At 39.4% G+C, this 25044-nt stretch overlaps 1 protein-coding gene across 1 annotated transcript in view; it reads left to right on the forward strand.

Moving 5' to 3' along the window:
• LOC143741306 (CUB and sushi domain-containing protein 3-like) overlaps window positions 1–25044 on the forward strand; it is a 323702-nt gene that overhangs the window by 141981 nt on the left and 156677 nt on the right. The window contains exons 21-24 of the mRNA XM_077233739.1: window positions 5338–5526; window positions 7233–7402; window positions 7519–7675; window positions 18174–18365. Coding sequence (XP_077089854.1) covers window positions 5338–5526; window positions 7233–7402; window positions 7519–7675; window positions 18174–18365 — 708 coding nt within the window. The remainder of the gene's footprint in view (window positions 1–5337; window positions 5527–7232; window positions 7403–7518; window positions 7676–18173; window positions 18366–25044) is intronic.

A 25044-nucleotide genomic window follows, 5' to 3' on the forward strand; every position in this document is an offset into this window, starting at 1 on the left:
GTGGAAAAGAAACCTATTTGACAACTAAATATGAGTTTATTTAGTAGTGAGGAAAAAGTAAAGAACCCAGCAGCATTTACAGCAATAACAGGCTTTAACCCTTGAAACCCATTTTAGTTTTTTTCCCCCTGTGTTAAAGGCACAATATGTAAGATTTTTGGATTAGAATATCTAAAAACCTCTTGTACAATTTTAGGTAACACTTTATTTTGCAGTGTTCTTGTTACATATGTTACATGTAATTACCATAGTAATAACAGTAAATTATGCATAATTACATGCAACTAACCCTCAACCAAATCCTAAGCCTACCCTAACCCTATAGTAAGTACATGTAGTTGCTTAATGATATTCAGTACTTAATTATATAATTACACTGTAACAATGACACCTTACAATAAAGTGTAACCCAATTTTATATATTGACTTGTGTACTTACATTATCCCAAATGTTTCCAGCAATCTTTAAATCCAGAGAAATCAGCTATTTGGTAACACTTTACAATAAGGTTCATTAGTTAACATGAACTAAGAATGAACAGTACTTCTTCAACATTTATTAAAGGGATAGTTCTCCCAAAAATGTAAATTCTGTCAGTAATTACTCTCCCTCATGTTGTTCAACCCCGTAAGACCTTCGTTCATCTTCGGGACACGAATTAAGATATTTGTGATTAAATCTGAGAGCTGGATCACTCCTCCATAGGCTTCTAAGGGATTGACACTTGTTCCCCGAAAAGTTAATAAAGACATCGTTAAAATAGTCCAAGTGACTACAGTGGCTCAATCTTAAGTTTATCAAGTGACGAGAATACTTTTTCTGCGCAAAAACAAACAAAAATATTTCAACTATTTATTTCCTTCTCTGTGGGCCTCGAGTGAGTTCACTAGGCAAGGCAAGGCACGTTTATTTATATAGCACATTTCATACACAATGGTAATTCAAAGTGCTTTACATAGAAGAAATTAAAATAATCAGAAGAAATCAGAATAATGAAAACAGTTTAGAATAAAAGATAAAATACAGAAATAATCAAATGAAATCAGAAAAATTTCATTTTTCTGTTACTAGTGTAACAGCGCAGCGCTTCTGTGTTGTACTTCACACACATCACACACATGACCAGCGTCGGCCAATAGTGAGTCTATGTGTGACGTAGCTCTACGCTATCACACTACGCTAACTGACTCGAGGCCCACAGAGAAGGAAATGAATAGTTGAAATAAAGTCGTTATTTTTGTTTGTTTGTGCGCACGAAAAGTATTCTCGTCGCTTGATAAACTTAAGATTGAGCCACTGTAGTCACTTGGGCTATTTTAACAATGTCTTTATTAACTTTTCGGGGAACAAGTTTCAATCCCTTAGAAGCCTATGGAGGAGTGATCCAGCTCTCTGATTTAATCTTAATTCGTGTTGCGAAGATGAGCGAAGGTCTTACGGGGTTGAACATCATTAGGGAGAGTAATTACTGACGTAATTTACATTTTTGGGTGAACTATCCCTTTAATCTCAGTTAATATTAATCTTTCGGCACCGTTCTGCTTCACACAACAGTAACTAAACTAACAACAACAAAAAAACCACTGGTTGTTATAGGAGGAAAAAAACATGTTTCCAGTTGAACAGATTTTTCATGTTTGGCTGCTCTATTTTTTCTCTCTCAGTTCAGATTGAGTTTGTTCGAGGATGAGCCGTTCTGATAGAAAGCCAAGCTCTGAAGAGCCCATAGGGTTTGGCTCGTGTTTACTGAGCCATCATAAACATTAATGAAGGACCAGAGTTATGAATACCCATACAATTATCCACAGGCCAAGTTCCCGTATTAGCCTAATATATATTCCCTGATGAAAACTGTGGTTGACCTTTACTGAATACTGAATATTGATGGGATTGACAGAAGCAGACATGCATAATGCAAAAAATACCAGGCGTGAAAGTGCAGACAAAAGCTTTCCACCATTAGCATTTTAGCATTGAAAGTGCAGAGACGAGAATTGATATCTGTACGTAATATGAAATCTGTTTTTCTATACAATTTCAGTGGCAAAGTGCAAGTGCTCATATGCTGAACACACCCGTGTTTGTAAATAGATTTGAATATGGAGATATGAGAGCAAACAAAGCAATTGACGTTGTTTTGCTATCGAGCATCAAACTCATCTGAACTCAGACAGAAGCGCAGCTGCGGTTCAAGGCGAACCGTCATTTACACATGGAAATGATTTTCACGGGCTCTAATTGATTGTTTGAGTGTTTGCAGATAACCCAGGGTAAATGTTCAGTCTCCGTTTACTCTATGAATCATGATGTGATATTAAACGAGACATTGGTTGAATATCAAGGCCATGCTAAAGCCACAGAGTCCTTCTCTATATCAGCGTCAGTGTTTCTGAACTCCTGAAACGCCTCCATTGTAGTCTTGAGTTTCTTCCGGGAACGAACACGTCACAATATTCCTCATTTAAATAATTCATACGCAGAATAAAGGGGCGGGGCCTGGTTGAGTTAGTAGTGTGTTAAATTGGCGCTTATGGTAATTTCCCAAACAGACTCGAAGCGCTCGACCAATCACAACACACTGCTCCAGCCGACCAATCAGAGCACAGTGTGCTTTTCAGAAGGAGGGGCTTCATAAGGACAGGAAGTAAACAGAGCGTTACTGACAGACTGGGAAGAGAGGAGCCGCAACAATGGAGAATATGAGGAAAATAATCAACATTCAAGCAGGAAAACCTGTTCTAGTAGAGCCTGAAAACAACATCAAGACTTTCACAAAAGGCTTTTTGAGCATGGAAAATGAAAATGAGAATGAAATGGCCGACTTGAATTGTTAAAAATCTTGAATACTTTGGAGCACAAACCTGATCTCTTTTTAAAGGAGAAACTTGGAAGATTATTATAGTGGAAAAGAGTTATAAAAGTGAAATTAAAGATAGAAACACAAAGCACACAAATACTGGATAAAGCAGTTTATTTTATATAACTTTTGTATCAATATTTTTTGATTACTTTTTGAGGGCATTTCTTTTTGCAGTGCATCATGGGATGTTGTCTTCTCTATAATGCTTTTAATGAAAGAACATTAGGTAACACTTTACTTAAAGCCTTTATATATAATGCATTATAAAAGTACTCTAATGCATTAATTATCCACCTTATAATGATCTCATGAATAATAATAACCACAGTTATAATATTATCTATTCATTGAACACCTTTAGAAAGCATAATGCATTAAAACACACAACAAACAACCAATTTCAGATGTAAGGAATCTTGCAAATATTATAATGCATTTTAACTTTGGTTACAATTAAGATGTAATGCATTATAACATGCATTATGAATATGCTTATATTCATATCTGCTAAGTTTAAGTATTGTTCAAATTTAATTTTGAAATATCATCACAGTTCAAAAGCCTTATTTTCTGTGTTAAAGTCTGCTCTCAATCCTCCTATAATTGTGATTTCAAATCCCTCAGTATCATTATGTGAAGGTTTCTCAAGGTTTTTCTGTTAGAAGATCTCCTCTCTAAGATCTCAGTTGCAATCATCTGCTAATGTCTCGCCTGAACCGAGTTGTTCTTCATCCATATGGAGTGTCTTTGACCCTGTTTCTCTTCTATCTCCCAGAGAAATTGTTGATCATTTGAAACCTTCCTTCTGCTCTCTTGAGGTTCTTTCTCCCCGTGTCTTGAAACAAACTTTTGATTTGGTTGGACCATGTTTGGTGTCTCTTATGAATAAATTCTTGAGCACAGGTACTATCCCTCATATACTAAAACAAGCTACTGTTACTCCTCTGCTCAAGAAACCTTCACTCGATGTTAGGGATTTTAATCATTTTCGACCTATTTCGACCCTTCTTTTTATTACAAAAGCATTGGAGAAAACGGTTTTCTATCAACTCCAGTCTTACCTTAGCTCAAATGAAATTCTTGAAACTTTCCAGCCTCGTTTCAAGCCTCTGCACAGCACCGAGTCTGCTCTACTAAGGGTTTCTAATGATATACTGTTAGCGACTGACGCTGGTGACTCTGTGATCCTAATACTGTTAGACCTAACCTCGGCTTTTGATACAATTGATCATAAAACTCTATTATCCCGACTAGAATATTCTGTGGGCATCAGGGAACTATCCTCAGCTGGTTTAGATCTTATCTAACTAATAGAAGTTTCGCTGTCAAACTGGGTAATTTTTCATCCTCGCCAGCCCAACTCTCCTGTGGAGTGCCACAGGGGTCTATTCTCACACCCATTCTTTTGTCCATATATTTACTTCCTCTGGGCTCCATTTTTAGAAAGCATGGTGTATCATTTCACTGCAATGCAGATGATACACAAATTTATTTCCTTCTGAAACGCAACAAAGTTACTGCTCTAAAATCTCTTTTTGCATGCCTAGAAGAAGTAAAAATGTGTTTTTTTTAAATTATTTTTGAATGAATCCAAAACCGAGGTTATAGTCTTTGGCCCCCATGCCAACTATAATAGCAGTAACACTGATCTGGACTATCTTTATCCAACGTCATCTTGCATTAAGAACCTAGGTGTTCTCTGGGATCAGAACCTCAAATTTGAAAAAAGGTTACAAAACTCTTTTTTATAATTTGGCGTTTAATTCAGTATGAGAGCTGTTATTTTTGAGGGTACGTTTACACGCCAACGAAATGCTTAAAACGGTGAAGTTTTAACTTTAAGTTTTCCGTGTTCAGGCGACACCACTGTCGAAACGATCCACATTCACACGGATCCGTGTAAACGGCTAAAAATGCTCTATTCTGCTGCCAGGCCAGTAGATGGCGATGAAACTCTATAGACTGAACACGTAATACGCATGTGCATGATGTCATCGTCTTCAGAGATTCAAGTTTTTGTTGTTTACACGGACACCGTTTTCAAAAACTTGCACTTTAAAAAACCCGTTTTCAAAAGTTTGTGTTTCATGCACCCAAAACGCCACTGTCGTGTAAGCGAACAGCCAAAACGTGCAAAAAATTGAAAACGGTGTCGTGTAAACAGCCCCTAAGTTTCTATGATCTTGTTGTGTTTTAATGTTCTTGCTTTTTGTTATGATATAGTTTTATTTTAATTATTGCTTGTACAGCACTTTGGCAAACCTTCGGTTTTTTTTTTAAAGTGTTTTATAAATAAACGTTGAGTTGAGTATAACTAATTCCTTTTTGTTTTAATACCACCTAATTATGTCACATCCCACATCCTGTATTACAATATTTAGCTCCTTTTTTAGCTCACAATGAAGTTCAGCCTGTATAACGTAATGAGGCCAACTCAGAAAGTTTTCTGCTTAACTTTTTGCCTGTTGTTGTTCAGAATATGATCTGGAGCCATGCGAGGACCCTGGCGTACCGGTGTTTGGCAGGCACAGCGGTGGCAGCTTCGGCATCGGTGCCAGCGTGGCGTTCTCGTGTGAGCTAGGCTACCGTCTGCAGGGCGCTGGAGAGATCGTGTGTCTGGGCGGCGGGCGGCGTGTGTGGAGTGCACCTCTGCCAAGGTGTGTGGGTACGTGCCGCTCTCATTCACTTCCACGTCCAGAGTTTCACAGGTCTTCATGGTTGCTTTCCAGTTCAGTGCCGTTCTGAATGAGGTCAAGAAAGAATACGCATCTGCGCACATACATATTCAAATGCACATACCTATAGACTAAACACGTAATATGCATGTGCATGCCGTCAGAGATTTCACAAATTCATGTTTTTGAAGTTTACACAGAGATGATAAGGTTTTTCAAAACATTTCAAAAGTTTGTGTTCTTGAGCACCAAACACTGTTGTGGGCAAATGAGCGGCCAGAACACATTAAAAGTTTCTGTTTTCTGTTAGAACGGTGTCGTGTTAGCGGACCATAAGTTAATATCTAATGATATTTGCAACGGAAGTGAATCAATCAAAAACTAACTTTATCTGGACAATAACTTTATTCTAGAGCTGTTGTTAAGCCAAAACAATCTGTTACTTTAATCTCCTATTATCACTGTAAAGCTGCTTTAAAACAATCTATATTGTTAAAAGCGCTGTATAAATGAAGGTAACTCGACTTGAATGGAAATCTAGTGCACTACTCACTACTATTTATTATACAGTACACTGACAAAAATAAATAAATAAATGGTGTAGGTTTTACTTCCATTTTTACTAGTTATTTCACAAATAATTACAAAGAAAGATCAAAGTGAAATTTTGATATGGAAAGGCTGGTTATACTTTACTTCAATTGTCCACTTCAGATATTCTACTAACTATAAGTAACTGTGCACTTATATGTCAACTTACTCTCATTAGAGTATTAGTAGACTGTTAGGTTACAGTTTGCGTTAGTAGAATATGTTGTGTAAAGTGGACCATCAGAATTAAGTGTTGCCTATATTTATTTACAACTTTGGATTTTTTTTTTTTTTACAGGGTACTTATAGACTATAAACTTTCTTGTTGTTGCTATAGTAAGTGCACTTGAAAAATGTAGTGTGGAAGATATTTTCACTAGTATATGTCACAATTAATTCTACGGCAAAAAAGACTGAAATAGTATTTTCTTGTAAAATGTACTCCAATATTTTTTTTATTATTATTTACATCTTTACAATTCACAGTTGTACCTATTATATACTATATACTAGTTACTAAAGTAGTGCAATGAAATTTGTTTTGAATTTTTAATTAATTCTAAAGAAAAGGCAAGCAACACATTGAATTAAACATGACATTTTGAAGTAGAAAACTATTTTCTTGTAAACCGTAGTCAAACTTTACAACTTTTACAGTATACTTGAAGAATGCAGTATTCATTAAGCATTTAAAATTAAATTGCCCTAATTGTTATCACATGCAAATATGTTTCAAGTTTAATTCAGTGATTGGCATCTAGTTATGGAAATATTTTTGTTGCATTTTTGGAATCCAATTTTGATGGTCAATTTCTGACCTTTCGGGAGTCTAATAAAAAAAAATTAAAAAACGAATCAGGGAACTTGGTATGATTTTCTTTTTCATTCGATTGCACTGTAAATGGACGAGCGCATTGCATCATGTGATACAATACTGACTCGAATGCAACCAATGAGTGACTAAATATGTTGTTCCAGATATATTGCATGTTTTGATGGTATATGTTCTCTTTCTATATACCTCGCTTTCTGTTTACTTCCCCAAATTTACACTTTTCACATGTTGCTGTTCCACTGTGTCACTACGGTTCCCCATTGTCCAAAGCTGAATGCGGCTCAACCGTTTCCAAGAACTCCGGTGTCCTGTTGTCCCCGAACTATCCCCGCAATTACGAGAACAACCACGAGTGCATCTACAACATTCAAGTACAGGCGGGGAAAGGAATCAACATAACAGCAAACAGCTTTCATCTGGCTCAAGGTGACGTTCTCAAGGTAAATACTGATTCAGAGCCTGTACAAGCTTGCAACACACGTTCTTTTGATACTAAACTGTAATCAAAAAGGGCAATTTTAGGTATTGCAATGACTTCTCTGCTCTCCTTTCCCAGTTATATGACGGTCCGGACAGCAGCGCAGAGGTTCTGGGAGGTTTCTCGGGTTCCTCTATGTTGGGTCAGTCGTTGACCAGCACGTCGAATCACCTGTGGCTCGAGTTTTACTCTGATCAAGACGACACAGCCGAGGGATTTAAGCTGGTTTACACCAGTAAGCTTACTCTTGTTCTTGCTCTTGCTCTTACTCCTAAGGTCCTTGCACACTTAAGAGTCCCAAATTTTCGTATGCTTTTTTTCGTATTCGTCATTCGGTGGCACTGAATTGTCAAAACAACTCTCAAAATGCTTGCTACGGATGTGGAAAACGCAAAATTTATTATTATTATTTTTTATGACGGATGAACGTTTCAGAGGCAGTGTGTAAACGGGATCGACAAAACATGGTCGTATTTATTTTTTAACGTGCAAAAATTTCGGACGCGATTTTCGGACTCAGTGTGCAAGGACCTTTACTCGTACTCTTACCGATTTTCAACCTGTTTGTATTGTTACAATGTCAGTAGGGCTGCACGATTATTCACAATTTCCATGTAATCGCACTTTAAACCGATTTGGCTTATTGTGATTTTGAAATTGCAAAGGCTGCGATTGTTTTTTATGTGCAGCTTGTCATTGATGTACGGCTCTTAAACGCTGCTCCATCTGAAAGCACTGTTGAGTTTGAGTCACTTATAGTGTGCATTTGAAAAAGCAACACGCATCAAACATGAGAATCATTTATGAACCTTCTGTCCAACAAAAGACAACATTTAATAAAATGCTTTACTCTAAACTCGCTTCATAACGACAGTTGAGCTCCTCCTTCTGTTAGATGATGTGGCTTCTTACACAGAATAAGGCAGTCGTGTATTTATATAAGTCATGTTTATTCAACAATCAAAGTGTTTAAATCTTATGTTTATTCAGCAACAGCGATGATGAATGTGTGTTATTTTACTTCTGCAGTGGGGCGTATTTGGCGTGTCTGCGTGTGAGAGCGCCCTCTGGTGTTCAGATGAAGCAGCATTTACTACCGATCAGCCGTACTGCACTGACAAGCTGTGCATAAAATAATGGCAAATCGCATTGTGGTTTCGTTGCAATTAATCGCGCAGCCCTAAATGTCAGTAGCGTATGAACAATGTTTACTCTGTCCGTGTCACCTGGACTGAGAAATTCCCCTTTATTTGACAGATCCAGGACTTTTGTGAAAACTAAAGACTTTACTTCTGCATTTTTGTATCCCCGCCCACAGACAGTCAGATCAGCAGAGGGTTATTAACCGAACAGTTATTGTATGAGTTTATCACTGAAAATTGTAACATTGTGGTAAAATGTGGCAACAGCTTTCTTACCTGTACGTGACGACGTTTTGCATCCCATACTTTTTGCATATTATCCGTCCTAAATAGTATTATCCGTCCTAAATAGCCCTAGCAGCATTTGTTAAATGCTGCTAGGGCACAAGCTGAGGCCTGATCAACCTCAGCTGTGTCGCCTGAAGGAGGGTGTCTGATGTTTCGAAAGACCCGAAACACCCAATGAGATCAGGAACATCACTGATGATGTGCCCTAGCTTAGCATCAGAAGATGTATCATTACAACTGTCAATCTGAAGAAATCAGTGACTACCAGGAACAGGCTGGTTGACAACCAAGAATAGGTTGGGGACATCTGGAGAGACAGATGGCAGCTCGGGAAGACGGCAACCGGGGCGGTATGGGCTAGCACCCCTAGCCGCAGCCTCTGTGAAGAGGAACCCAAAGCTAGCTACGGAAAAATTAAATGAACAATACCCCCAGGGGAGCCCGAGAGGGGGGAGAAAGAGAACCCCAGTCAGACGGACCTAAGGTTATCGAACAACAGCAAAGGAAAAACGACTAAGAGCGCGGTTTGTCAGTGTGGAAAGATTTGTAAAAATGCAAGAGGCTTGAAGATCCATCAGTCATGGATGAAATGTCTGGAGCCACGGCAAGTACCACAATGCACAGGCATAGTGCCTGGTGAGTCAGAGGAGGAGCAGGGCCTGGAAGCACCCCATAGAGCCCAGAGCCTCCATGCGGTACAAACTGTCCCCCAGTCATGCAGCCCGAGAAGAGGAGGATCAGGTGGCCTCAAGCATGTAAAACAGCCGAGTGGCAGAAGTTTGATGAGGATGTGGACAAGGTGCTGGAAGTAACGGCCAAAGGTGATGCGGAGAGGAGGCTGCAAACTATAACGACCATCATAGTGAGCATGGCGGTTGAGAGGTTTGGTGTGGAGGAGGTGAGAGGAGTAACAAAGCCGTACACCAAAAACCAGAGGGCAGTCAAAATTCATAACATCAGAATAGAGCTGAAAACCCTAAAAAAGTAGTACAAGGAAGCTGGTGAGGAGGAGCGTGGACCACTGACCGAGCTGCGCAGCATCTTAAGGAAGAAGCTTGTTACCCTGCGCAGAGCCGAACGGCACAGGAGGCGGCGAAGGGGGAGGGCTAGGAGGAGAGCAGCCTTCATTAGAAACCCATTCGAGTTCACCAAACAGCTCCTCAGGCAGAAGAAAGGTGGACGCCTAGTCTCATCTAAGGGTGAAATTGACCAGCACCTTGCAGATACATTTAGTGACCCCTCCAGAGAACAAGAGTTGGGGCAGTGCGATGCCTTGATAACACCACCAGAGCCTGTAGAGGCATTCGACCTGAGGGAGCCACTCCTGAAAGCGCACCAGGACCAAGCGGAACATCGTATAAGGTGTACAAGTACTGCCCCAAGCTGCTACATCGGCTGTGGAGGATCCTAAAAGTCATCTGGAGGAAAGGGAAAACTCTAAAACAGTGGCGGTGTCCAGATGGAGTGTGGATCCCAAAAGAAGAAGACTCCAAGACCATCAGCCAGTTCAGAATCATCTCGCTTTTAAGCGTTGAAGGAAAGATCTTCTTCAGCATAGTTGCAAAGCGGTTGGCAGAGTTCTTCCTCAAAAATGGATACATTGACACCTCTCTGCAGAAAGGCAGCATACCAGGTGTTCCAAGCTGCCTAGAGCACACAGGAGTGGTTACACAGCTCCTCAGAGAAGCAAAGCTATTCTCCTTTGCTTGGGTGATCTGGTGGTGCTGTGGTTAGACCTGGCCAACGCCTATGGCTCTATGCCCCACAAGCTGGTACAGGAGGCTTTGGAGAGGCACCATGTTCCTACCATAGTGAGAGACCTTATCCAGGATTACTATAGAGATTTCAAGCTGAGAATCTCATCTGGGTCAACAACATCAGAGTGTCACAGGCTGGAGGTGGGAATCATTACAGGCTGCACCATTTCAGTGATCCTGTTCGCTCTGGCAATGAACATGTTGGTGAAATCTGCTGAACCGGAGAGCAGAGGCGCCAAATCCAAGACTGGAATGCGGCAACCACCAATCCGTGCCTTCATGGATGACCTCACAGTGACAACGGAGTCAGTGCCTGGAGCCAGATGGATCCTGAAGGGTCTGGAGAGGGTGATTGAATGGGCCAGGATGTCATTCAAGCCAACCAAATCCAGATCTTTAGTGCTAAAGAAGGGCAGGATGGTGGAGAAGTTTCGTTTTATCATCTCAGGAATTCAAATCCCGACCCTGTCTGAAAAACCAGAAAAAAGCCTGGGAGAGATCTTCGACAGCAGCCTCAGGGATACAACATCCATCAAAAACACCTGCGAGGAGCTGGAGAGGTGGCTGAAGAATGTCGATAAAACTGGGCTCCCTGGAAAATTTAAGGCATGGGTGTACCAACATGGGATTCTGCCAAGAATACTGTGGCCTCTGCTTCTGTACGAGTTTCCGATCTCCACCATCTCAGAACTAGAAAGGAGAGTCAGCCGCTACCTAAGAAGATGGCTGGGATTCCCGAGGAGCTTAAGCAGTATCGCCCTTTATGGAAAAACCTGCAATTTGCAGCTCCCGCTAAAATCCATCGAAGAGGAGTTCAAGGTCTTGCGTGCAAGAGAGGTGCTGCAGCTCCGTGAGTCTAGGGACCCCAAAGTCTCTCGGGCAGGTGTAGAGGTCAAGACGGGCGGGAAATGAGGCAGCAGTAGACCAGGCAGAGTCACGGCTGCACCATGGAGTCCTAGTGGGAGCAGTGGCTAGAGGAAGGGCTGGGCTAGGAACCTTTCAAGGGCCCCGGTTCGACAAGGCTCGGGGGAAGGAGAGGAGGCAGCTAGTTCAAAGTGAGGTGAGGGCAGCGGTGGAGTAGGAGAGGTTCAGCAAAGCAGTGGGAATGGCACGTCAGGGTGCCTGGATTAGATGGGAACAAGCTGTGGAGAGGAAGATCACGTGGACTGACCTTTGGCGGGCAGAGCCACACCGCATCAAGTTCCTGGTCTAGGCAGTCTATGACGTCATCCCCAGCCCGTCCAACCTGCACACCTGGGGGCTGGTCGATATACCAGGATCCGCCCTGTGCCAGAGAAAGGGAACCCTTGAGCACATCATGAGCTGCTGCCCAAGAGCTCTGGGGGAAGGACGATATCGCTGGCGGGATGACCAGGTGCTCAAAACAATTGCAGAGAGCATCCAGGTTACTATCAGCAGCTGCTGTAGGTCAGAGCCCTGCAAACAAACCATCAGCTTCGTAAGGGCCGAAGAGAAGCCAGGAAAATCTCTCAGGACAAAAGCAGGGCTTCTGAGCACGGCACAGGATTGGCAACTGAAAGTGGACTTGGGCAAACAACTTAAGTTCCCCCAGCATGTCGTCTAGACCACCCTGAGACCTGACATTGTCGTGATATCAGAGGCAACAAAGAACCTGGTCATGTTGGAGCTCACTGTGCCATGGGAAGACCGAATGGAGTAAGCCTTTGAGAGGAAGGAGGAGAATTATGATGGCCTCGTCAGCGACTGCCACAACCAAGGTTGGAAGGCAAGGTCCTTACCTGTGGAGGTGGGGTGCAGAGACTTTGCAGCAAAGTCCCTCTACGGGGCCTACACTGCACTCGGCATCACAGGTGAGAGAAGGAGAAGAGCTATCAGTAATACCACAGAGGCTGCAGAGAAGGCGTCGAGGTGGCTCTGGATCAAAAGAGCGGATCCGTTGTTAAATGCTGCTAGGGCACAAGTTGAGACCTGATCGACCTCAGCTGGGTCGCCTCTTAATACCACAGAGGCTGCAGAGAAGGCGTCGAGGTGGCTCTGGATCAAAAGAGCGGAACCGTGGTTAAATGCTGCTAGGGCACAAGCTGAGGCCTGATCAACCTCAGCTGGTTCGCCTGAAGAAGGGTGTCTGATGTTTCGAAAGACCCGAAACACCCAATGAGATCAGGAACATCACTGAGGATGTGCCCTAGCTTAGCATCAGAAGATGTATCATTACAAAAAAAAAATGAAATTAGAATTAGTGTGTCCCTAATTGTAGTATGTTGAAATGAGTATTACAAAAATATCCAGATGGTCTACTATTTCTGAAGTGCAGATGTGAAGAGACTCTAACGGCTAATGTTGCCTTTTATTCAATTAGAACTACAAACAAGTAAAAAAAAACTACAAACATGGCTGATGTGTGAGACCGAGAGTTAAGTGGTTTGAGTGATAAATAATCAGTATCTAACCTGCCGAAAAACTATTTATTCATTGTTATCCACATTATATTTCATCTATAAAAGCATTGTGAACTTATAAATATAGGTTTGCTCATCTGCATGAGGAGAGTCTCTGCATGACTGGCAGATTAACGTGCTGAATTTCTTTCCGATATGGTAGGAAATTTAATTAAATTGAATGTGGAGGATTTTGACAGTGACAAGATGATTGACAGGGCTGATGTAACTAAGCTACAGAGTGTCCATTAAAGATGCAGTTATGAAAAATTAGTATGTCTGCTACACACTCAAAAGTATTTAGTTATTCTTCACAAAAACACTACAAACTTTTAGGGTGTAGTATGAGTAGGTGAATATGGATGCAGCATCAGTGTTCTCCCTCTGTTTGGCCTAAAACACTGTGTTCGTGGTCATGCAGTTTGAAATGTTGATTACGAACACAGAGGATTTTCAGCTTTCTCCATATTTATGATTCTTTGCAACACAATTCTTTGAATTCTTACACTCGGGAACAATAAAAGTCAGCACCATTATGACTAAAAGATTGCTAAGCAGTATTTCTGCGCTTTCCTGTAGCTCAAACAGTAAAGCATTGGCGCTTGCAACGCCAAGGTCATGGGTTTGATTCCCAGGGAAAGCAAGAACTGAGAACTGATATTAATGTAAAAATGTGTTCCCCGGCCAAATGCATAAATGTAAATGTATTTCCTATTAAAGCAAGGTGGTATTTCACTCTGTTCATGCTTAGCCAATAGTAGCAGAGTGGGCGTGGCATTGGGCGATGGTATGCCCAGTGCATTATGGATGTTGAAGTTTTCATACCTATTTGGCCAAAAGGAAGACATCAGTCTTTTCCTCAGTTTTCTCTAGTCAGGTAACGCCGATTTTAAAAATGTTTTCGCCTTTCTTCTGTACAGGCAGACAAGTTTTATTGAAAGCCTATTTTGCCTGCGGTGAAGTACATCTTTAATTCCACACTACGTGTAGAAACTCACACACACTAGAAGTTGCATTGGCAGTTTTAGTCTGTCAGGAGCAATCTTGGATTACAGGACTTCAGTAACTTCTTCTCGGTGTAGATTTTGTTTTCCTGAACTTTTTCCTGTTTGCATTCATGAAGCACTTGCTGCAAACTTCTGAGTTCATTTGGGATGTTCAAATTCTTGTGAGGAAAACAAACAAAAGCAAGAAACATCAACAGTGTTTCACTGATATTTCATATTTGATGCTTTGATGATAAATAATTCATCCCTATACTTTTATCAGTAATTCCATCTGGATTTCATAAAATTGCAATTACAAAGGCTTTTCTCACACATATTTAATGATTATTTTATTTTATTTTATTTTATTTTCCAAAATTAACACCAGCCAAGTATATAATATGAGCAAAATTGACATTGGTGAGTAAATAAATTGTTACTGTGTGTTACACTGTTGGCCACTATCAGTTTTAGGATAATCTGACTCTCTGTAACAGGAGCGACTGAAATCACATACAAACTGTCTGCAAAATAAAAAATCAAACGATGATGGATGCCGTTTTGCTGTATATTGGCAAAGCATATATATTTTAATAAATAATGCAAAATAGAGTTTAATGGGCAGGTGTGGTATAAGTTAATTTTGGACGCTTACGGATACGAATGAAATCTCCCGCTCCCTCTCAATCTTTCTGCCATAAACTACCTCTCATGGATATATTAGCTCAATTAATTTTAATTTCTGGATTAATATCTTCATTTCATTGTCAGCATGAACTGTATAATTGTTCTCAGCACTCACTACACACACACACACACTGTTTATTGCTTTTGTAATGAAAACCGTTGAATTAGCTGCATCATATGCATGGATTATTAGTGCCATGGAGACTCCGAAATTATAGGTCTGTCGTTTCTCATGAGAAGTTTTGTAATGTGTCTTCCTCACAGTGCTGTATTATTTGATATCTTAATCATAAAGCGGGATTATAGCGTGAGGAAAACATGACGAGGTTAACACAGCTGTTCTTCGGTCCAGAACTGGAGGCGTTCAGATGCACTCGCTCATTCACTGCGAGAAACACGAACAGCTTTTACTCTGAGCGTCTCGTTTGTCTATCATCCTCTGATAGTCTGTTCAATTACATCCCATGCATTTGAATTTTGACCTTAGCTGTGCTAAAAATAAGGGGAAAACAGTGAGGGAACTCAGAGCAACATATTTGAAAGATATTATTAGCTCAAATAATTCAATAAACCCAAAAATATTATTAGCGATTATTTAGTCTCATGGCTTTTCCATATAGTCCGTATCATAAGTGAACACAAAGTTGACTAAAAAAAGGAATAAAAAATCATCTTTTGGAAATTGATTTTAATGCCTTAATTTAAAAAATGAGGAAAAAATCCAACCTTTAAGGACACCAAATTTCTTTGTGTATGAATAATGTATCATAAATAAATAAATGTTCTTCCTAAAAATACAGGGTGCATAAGTCAGGACACCCCTATGTTAAATTCCCATAGAGACAGCAGATTTTTATTTTTAAAGGCCAGTTATTTCATGGATCCAGGATAATATGCATCCTGATAAAGTTCCCTTGGCCTTTGGAAATAAAATATCCCACATCATCACATTCCCTTCATCATACCTAGAGATTGGCATGGTGTTATTTCAGTTAGGCTAATAGCTGGTTTGATTTGCATTGAGAGATGATCTTATGGAAAGTTCCCCATGCCAATCTCTAGATATGGTGAAGGGAATGTGATGATGTGGGATATTTTAATCCCAAAGGCCAAGGGAACTTTATCAGGATGCATATTATCCCGGATCCATGAAATAACTGGCCTTTAAAAATACAAATCTGCTTATGCAACCTGTATTTTTAGGAAGAACATTTATTTATTTACGATACATTATTCATTCACAAAGAAAATTGGTGTCCTTAAAGGTTCGATTTTTCCTCATTTTTTTAAAGCATTAAGATCAATTTCCAAAAGATGATTTTTTAATTCCTCTTTTTATTCAACTTTAGCATGAGTGTGTTCACTTATGAAAAGCACTGTATATTATATTATATTATTTTATATTATATTATATTATATTATATTATATTATATTATATTATATTATATTATATTATTCAGTAACAAGCAGCATCAAAATAATTTCGATATAAAATATTATACTGCAACATATCTTTTAAACGAATAGTTCACCCAAAAATTAATTCTGCCATCATTTAGTATTTTATTTTATTTTATAATAAATAAACTAGATTTTATAATAAGTGACAAGCAGCATCAACATAGTTTCGGATATGAAATATTATAGAACAGTGTATTATTTAAATTAATACTTCACCCAAAAAAATGATTCTCCCATAATTTAGTCTCAAAGTGATACGATTTCACTTTGTTATGTTATGTTATATTATGTTATGTTGTTATGTTACGTTACGTGTATTTCCAGGACAAGCACTATCAAAAAACGTTCACACATTCATTATTCTATAATGTTTTAAATGTTTCATAGTATATAATGTGTAATAAAAAATGCGTTTTTAGGAATTGGCCGTTGCACTAATAATTCAGCAATTCATGAAACATTTCTGGTATTGTACGCATTAAATATTAGGAAATATAAATTACATATTATATATGTGTAATATTTTGATGCTTCTTGTTACTGGGACTTGGGTCCCTCCCCCATCTATATAGCCACGCCCCCATCTATACAGCCCAGCCCCCAAACTCATACCATTGGCCAAACCAGTGTTGTTTATGAGTACCCAGAAAAGCGCTATATAAATGTAACAAATTATTATTATGATCATAAATCTGCAGTATTCTTGTGTTCATGTACACATGTAGTGATGGGCCGGTACATGTTTAAGTGAGCAGAATAAGCCAGCAGTCAAAAGTACTGTATCAATAACATGATATTTTCATGATTAATTCTGTTAGTATTGCCTGATTTGATATGAGTTTTCACACAAGACTAGAGTTTAAATCTGATTAAATCTGCTATTATCCATAAACTCTCTAAACATCCTCTGTAATTTCTTCATCTAACGTCTTAATTGTACAGGCACAGTGTTGCTCGTGTTATTGTCTCTCAGTATTATAAGGCTGTATGTTCACATAAATGTGAATATTATTATGGCTGTGGGTTTATTTCTTTGTTTTATGTTGCATTATGGAAACTCAAAGTGAAATGCTGGCGGGCTCGGGTTGTGTTTCTTTCACACACACACCTATTTCAATGAATTAATTAACTGTATCATTCTCTCGTTAAAATCTGATTAGGATTAAATGGTTGGGATGATATTATTTGTGCTCCTGTTCTCTGTAATTGAATATTATGCATTAAAAACACAGGAAATTGTGTTTGCTCGTAAAATGTAATTGTACAGATCAGAAATGAGAGAAAGCTTCGTTTGGTTTGGTTGATTTTTACTCAGTTATTTGCAGAAAATGAGTTTGCTGGTCAAAAGCATCTGGACGTCACTTTTGATTTTGTACTTGATGACTTCTCTTCTTGTTCCAACATCTCCAACAGGGACTGAGGATCAACTTCAGATTAATGCTCATGGTTTTGTAATGAAATGCTGTGTTGTGCACTGGGAGTCTCGTACACACCGGTTCAGCTGTGGGAACACTCAGTCCTGTTAATGTTTTAAAACACACACTTCACACTTTCATTTATTTAGGTTTCCTCAGACCATCAACACTTCCACCACATACAGTGTGTTTTAAGGCCTTTTAAACTATAATGAAAACTATAATAATGACTATATTAGTGTCCACAATAGCGTCTAATATCGCTCTATCGCCCAGAATTTCCTTAATGGATGATTAAAGTATTTATCTATCTATCCATCCATCATAGTTATTGTTATTGCAGTTATTGTCGTCTGTCGCTTTAAATGCTTGATCTCGTTAAAGCAGGATGGATTCTGATTGGCTGTCAGTGTACACAAGCTTCCATAGAGATGAGTAAAAACATAAAAGCTAAAAAAATGAAGGCACTTTAAAAAAAACTGTTTTAACGTGACCTATAAATCTAGAAACTTGAAAAGGGAAAAGCGCCAAAGAGACAGCGCTGATGTTCCTCTTCCACATGCGTTTCCCCTCCAGGTTTCGAGCTTTCTCACTGTGATGAACCCGGTGTTCCTCAGTTTGGATCTAAAGCGAGTGACCAAGGCCACTTCTCCGGCAGTGTGGTCACGTACCGGTGCGATCCGGGATACGGTCTCCATGGCAACCGCGTGTTGAGATGCATGACGGGCGAGAGACGGGCCTGGGACCATCCGCTGCCCTCCTGCATAGGTAACGCACACACACACACACACACACACACACACACACACACACACACACACGCACACACACACGGTCTGGGACCATCCACTGCCCTCCTGCATAGGTAACGCACACACACACACACACACACACACACGCATGCACACACACACACACACGCACACACACACACGGTCTGGGACCATCCGCTGCCCTCCTGCATAGGTAACGCACACACACACACACACACACACACACACGGTCTGGGACCATCCACTGCCCTCCTGCATAGGTAACGCACACACACACACACACACACACACACACGCACACACACACACACGGTCTGGGACCATCCACTGCCCTCCTGCATAGGTAACGCACACACACACACACACACACACACACACACACACACACACACACACACACACACACACACACACACACGCACACACACGCACGGTCTGGGACCATCCACTGCCCTTCTGCATAGGTAACATACACACACACACACACACACACACACGGCCTGGGACCTTCCACTGGCCTCCTGCATAGGTAACACACACACACACACACACACACACACACACACACACACACACACACACACACACACACACACACACACACACACACACACACATACACAGCCTGGTACCATCCACTGCCCTCCTGCATAGGTAACACACACACACACACACACACACACACACACACACACACACACACACACACACACACACACATACACAGCCTGGTACCATCCACTGCCCTCCTGCATAGGTAACACACACACACACACACACACACACACACGGCCTGGGACCTTCCACTGGCCTCCTGCATAGGTAACACACACACACACACACACACACACACACACACACACACACACACACACACACACTCACACACACACACACACACACACACACACACACACTAATGCAATTGTTAATTTCTATATAATACATTAATATTAACGTGTGTGACAAAACATTATGGTATTGTGAAAAAATTTTAAATGAACATTACCCGAGATTAATAAATGCTCATGCTAATAAATTGAGCCTTATTGTAAAGTATAAGCACGGTTTACTTACAGTTATCTGTACATTACACTGGTGTTAAAAGACAGTATTTATCATCAGAAAAATTGCACTGCATCTTCGTTCGTGTGTTTATGGGATACAGACACACAAGGTGAACAAACACAACAATTACACAAACCCTCAGCGCATGCATCGGGATCAAAGTTTAATGGGGTGAGATGTGTAAGACTGAAATCAGCATGTAAACACACACACACACACAGACACACACACACACACACACACTGAGACGCGTGACAGGCACGCTGCCGTACATCAATTATTCACAACAAACACACACACACACAGCTGCAAGATCAATTAAGTGGAATCCATGTAAGGATAAATCCTCAGGATTAAGGATGCACACGGCTGTGTTTGGAATAAAATACTAGCTTTCTACTTACTGAATACTGTATATACAGTTTACTATTTATAAACTGACTGTGAAAGCAAATGCAATTCCTTTTTTTGTATGCAGAAATTATATAGTATGCTATTCGGGACTCTGTCTGTGTGTGTGTGTGTGTGTGTGTGTGTGTGTGTGTGTGTGTGTGTGTGTGTGTGTGTGTGTGTGTGTGTGTGTGTGTGTGTGTGTGTGTGTGTGTGTGTGTGTGTGTGTGTGTGTGTGTGTGTTATTAAAAAATAATGGTCATAATTATATATACATGTTATTTATTTTTATAATAATATTTATTAATTTAAATAAAACATAATTTTAATATAATACACTAATACAATAGAATTAGTATTTATTAATATATATTTTTTGTATGATAAAATATTTATATGAAATATTTTATATATATTTATGTTTCAAAATGTATTTAATTATGAACATTAAATGTTTAAACAAATATTTAATAAAAATATATATACTGTATAGTTTTTATTTTTCAATACTATTAATAATATTATTATTTTAATTATTATTCATTTAATTGTTATACATAGTCATTCCAGAGCTGTAGCAAGTAATTAGATAAATATGAAGAGAAATTTTTAAAATTAGGAATAACCATGAATTATGCACCAGAAAATAAATAGGTTGCATTTTTTATTTCTTCTTGACTGTGAACATATGCAAATCATCCTGGTGTGTTTCCAGTTTATTTGGTCAGTTGAGAACTACAAAACATTTAGCTGAGATGTTTACCGGTAGTGTTTTAATTTTTGATTGTAAAACAGAGATTGGTTCATTGCTCAAATCCTGAGTTTAATGTACTAAAAAGAGCTTGTACTGTTAAAAAATATGTTGTTCACGTAGCCTTGAGATTCATACAGTACAAACAGGAAATACTCATGGGAAAAGTGTGTTTTGAGTACATACTCGTGAATGTGCATAATCGCCATGCTGAAAAGAGCAGCATATGTTGTGTTTTGGATGCTGGTTTGCTGTTTTCCAGAACGGGATGTTGTCCAGAATTGGTTTTGCAGCAGCTGCTTAATTATAGACAACTGAGACGCTCAAACTTCTTAACCTGCAAAGCACTGTAAATTACGAGATTGACAGTTTATGCATGCGCTAGTTTAAACAGCAAGACTTTGACGTCATTTTATTTTGTATAGTTTCTTAATTATCCTACATGCTGTTTTTATGACCCCAAATTAATTGAGAGCACATGGATTATTTATACTTTTAAAAATTAATTTGTCGCACTTCATGACCATTTGAACTGCGAAAAGGAAAATAACACCTAAAACATGCATGTGTAATTTACACAAAAATGTATGTTGGAAAATAAAGTGTTATTCGTCAGCAACCCAACTTTACATCAATAGCCAATGTCGTTCAGATCAGCTTTCCCTATTTACAACAACAAATAATCATCTTGGAATTTAAACAATAATAAAATTGTTTTTATTTAATTTTTTAGACAGAATGAACCAGATCTAACCAGCACAAATTTGCTGGGAATATATGCCAGTTTTTTTCAGCAGAAGGAATTGTCTTTGGTTTCTTCTTCCTTTCCAATGAAGTTTTAAAAAAAGAGGATCTATTATGCGCTTTTGCAAAGTCTTGTTTTTGTTATTGTGCTCTTCTAGAACAGGTTTTCATGCATTATTTTCCTCCCATCTCCATTGTTGCGGCTCCTCTTTTCCCAGTCTGTCAGTAACGCTCCGGAGTGTTTCCCGTATAACGCTGTAACTCGTGCTTCACTATCATAGTGCGATGCATCGCTGAAGAAATCAACTATAGTCACGGCTGTTTCCTGAAACTGTTCTCTCGCAAACTGGTCGTTCAACCACGTTGGTTAATGATGTCACGCAGGTTATGGAGTAATAACTACTGTTAATGAATCTGTTTGAGATCGAATTAACGCTAGATGTTTTGCTATATATTACAGACATCTGAGGACTATTTCTCATTTTTCTCAGTTATTTTGCTTTATTACAAGGTTCAATCATAGTCTCGTTCTCACACACTAGAGCTCGTTCACACATGCGCACTCTTCAGAAACTACGCTTTAAATCTCATGACAAACTCAAAGACGTAAATGACGTTTGTATGTATTTTAAATAAAAGATATAGACAGTTCTTATTTGTCTCAAGATCAGGATTTATTGAGTCACATGTGATGAAAACTAGAAACTCTGCTTCTAACAGCAGCTCGAGGTCTACTGTCACACACACACAACTCTGCGATGCTGTTTGCGAATGTTCGTTGGAACGATGTTTTCGGGAAACACCGACTCGTTGAACTCCTGATAACGACAGACCATAGCTGACTAACGATGCTTTCGGGAAACACACACCAGTTTACTTAATGGCTCTATGAAGCCCCTCCTTCTGAAAAGCACACTGTGCTCTGATTGGTCGGCTGGATCAGTGTGTTGTGATTGGTCGAGCGCTTCGAGTGTGTTGGGAAATGTCCCGCCCCTTACCATAACCGCCAGTTTAACACACTACTAACTAACTCAACCAGGCCCCGCCCCTTTATTCTGCGAATGAATTATTATAATGAGGAATATTGTGCCATGGAAGAAACTCAAGACTACAAAGCCTCGTTTCAGGAGTTCAGAAACACTGACACTGATATAGAAGGACTTTGCAGAGCTTTTTCATGCTCAAACAGCAACATCACACACTAAAGACAGATGGATAAAAGCATAATAGGTCATTTTTATCTTTAATCTCCTGCTTTTGTAGTCAGCAAGGTAGAGCCCAATGTTCTCAGAACAGAGTCTCAGTCTCAAAACGCTCAGGCAAACTATAAAGAAGTTTCACATAAGTTGATCGGTCTCGCAGAGTCATCAATATTTATGATAGACCAGCTTATTCTTGCCTTTTGTATGATGAAATTGATGAACAATAGAGCAGTCAGAGTGAAGTAGCCGGTCTGTCTGTAGACTGAATCCCGATGAGCAAACGCTGGAAGCTTTGCCTCGGGGATCCACTCGCTCCTATGACAGCGCCTTGGGAATTTCAACATCAAAATAGTGCACATCCTGGCTGTGCTAAATATTTCATGCAAAAGCTAGCTGATAAATGTCTCTCTTTATACAACTATTTTCCCTCTTCAAAAAGCAGATCACATGCAATTATAAAATGCAACGTAAGATTTAAATCCGTTATGAAGCAAGTTGACCGTCCAGGGGCCGTATTCACAAATAATTTTAAGGCTAAAAGTAGCTCCTAATTGGCGAATTTAGGAGCAACTCCTAAAAATAATGGGCTTGTCACTCCTAACTTTAGGACTCCTAATTTTTTTCACTAAGAGTAATTCACGAAGCATTTTATCCCTAAAAGTAGCACCTAAGTCTGGGACAGCTTAAAAGATGTCGAGAGGACTCCTAACTCACTAAGACCTATTCACAAAGGATTGTAGCGCATACACCGCCTCTCGCAGTCGTCCGGGGTCCGCGACACATGCGGGAATGCTGCATTGATCTGCAAACAAATCCTCTCCCATGTCTCACGCTTAGTTTTACTTGATATCCCAGTGTCGAATTTCCCTTTTATTTAATTTTTTGTTTTTGTTTTCAGCACCAACACCAAGCAGCAGTAACGGATCCTGCGTCCAGTTGCGCTTTCTTTTCCGTTTTGGCGAGTTCATAATCCACCGTCATTCAACTATTACATTGCTTCAATAGGAGCAACATTTCCTTGCATTAAGTAGTCTATTTAGGCTATGGAAGCTTGTTTCCGCCACAGAATGAAAAATAAAAAAGGTAATTGCTACTTTTTATTTCTCACAATTCTCTCAATGAAAAGTCACAGTTATTATTATTTATTTTTTATTCAGTGGCGGAAACAAGCTTCCATACTAATAGGATGTCAATTAACCAAGCAAGTGTTAATGCAAGAGTCGTTTTTCATTATTAGGCAAGTGGCGGTTTCATTAGGGTATTAGGCTACCTTAATTTAATTTAATTGAATTCACCACTTTTCTCTCTCTTTCTGCCTTTTTAGAATTACACTTCACTGGGGCCTGCACAAACATGTCATTATATATGCATTTCGATGACATTACTATTATTATTTTGTGTAGGACACAGACATATTTAGATGTGGTAATTCCATGATTTGTTGCGTCTGTGTTATGTTCCGCATGATGGCCCTGTCATCTAACAACCAATCACCGTGATCATTGCGAGGAAACTCGTGCATGAGAATTGACGTCATCCATAGCAACGAAGACTCACTCTTAGTTTAGGAGTTGTCATTTTTCCTTACTAAGAGTAGATCTGAAAGGCGTTGTGAATAACTTTTAAGAGAAAACTCCTAGCTAAAATATTTTAGTGTGATTTAGGAGTACCCCTAGTCGTAAAATTAAATTCTTTGTGAATACGGCCCCAGATCACCTCCCGTTATTTATTTCACTTGCCCATGTAAAAATAAAAGTACATTTATGTGATTTTTACTCTTTATCATGTGAAAAACATCCATTAAATGTGCGATTAGTTTGCTGCTCGTATTGGGTTAGGAGGCAAATTAATTCCAAAATAACTGTAAGAATAATGACTGTTTTCAGACAGGTTTCCCCACTGGGACAAAAACATAGTCCTCCGCCAAAATCACATCATTGGTTGATTCAAACAAAGTGTTTCTGTGCGCTCAAACAAACAGAGCAATGTTTTGATATTGCCACAGAATGACTGTGTTCACATCAGTGTCTGTCTCTGCTTATTAAACTCAAACAAAACCTTTAAAGTCCTCCTGTAGTCAATCATTTTATCCCTTAATATTCTCCAAAATGACATATTTAAATGTTTTTTCCGTGAAAAACAATTCTTCATGCCTTAAAATATCTTGAATGTAACTCGACATGCTTGCCTCATTTAGTATGCGTGGTTCTATGAATATGCAAATGAGCCCCGCCTCCACTCACTCACTCACTCAGAGATCCACTCGTTGACGATCACACGTTGATCTGATTGGTTACAAGGTAGTTTGTGACGTCAGAAACACCAGCGATTTCAAAGCGTGTTTTTGAGACTGTCTTTGGTTCACTGCAGTTTTAAGGAGAAAATACTCAGCAATGCTGTCGACTTATGAATTTACACATGGTTTGTTTTAGAGCGTATTAAAAACACCACATAGACATATAAACAACATTAAAAGCCACAAATTCCACACACACTCCAGCTCTAAAGTGGCCATTGAA

Source organism: Siphateles boraxobius, unplaced genomic scaffold, assembly GCF_051911475.1.
Source record: "Siphateles boraxobius isolate OS27281-9 unplaced genomic scaffold, OSU_SipBor_1 186, whole genome shotgun sequence".
Classification (NCBI taxonomy): Eukaryota; Metazoa; Chordata; class Actinopteri; order Cypriniformes; family Leuciscidae; genus Siphateles; species Siphateles boraxobius.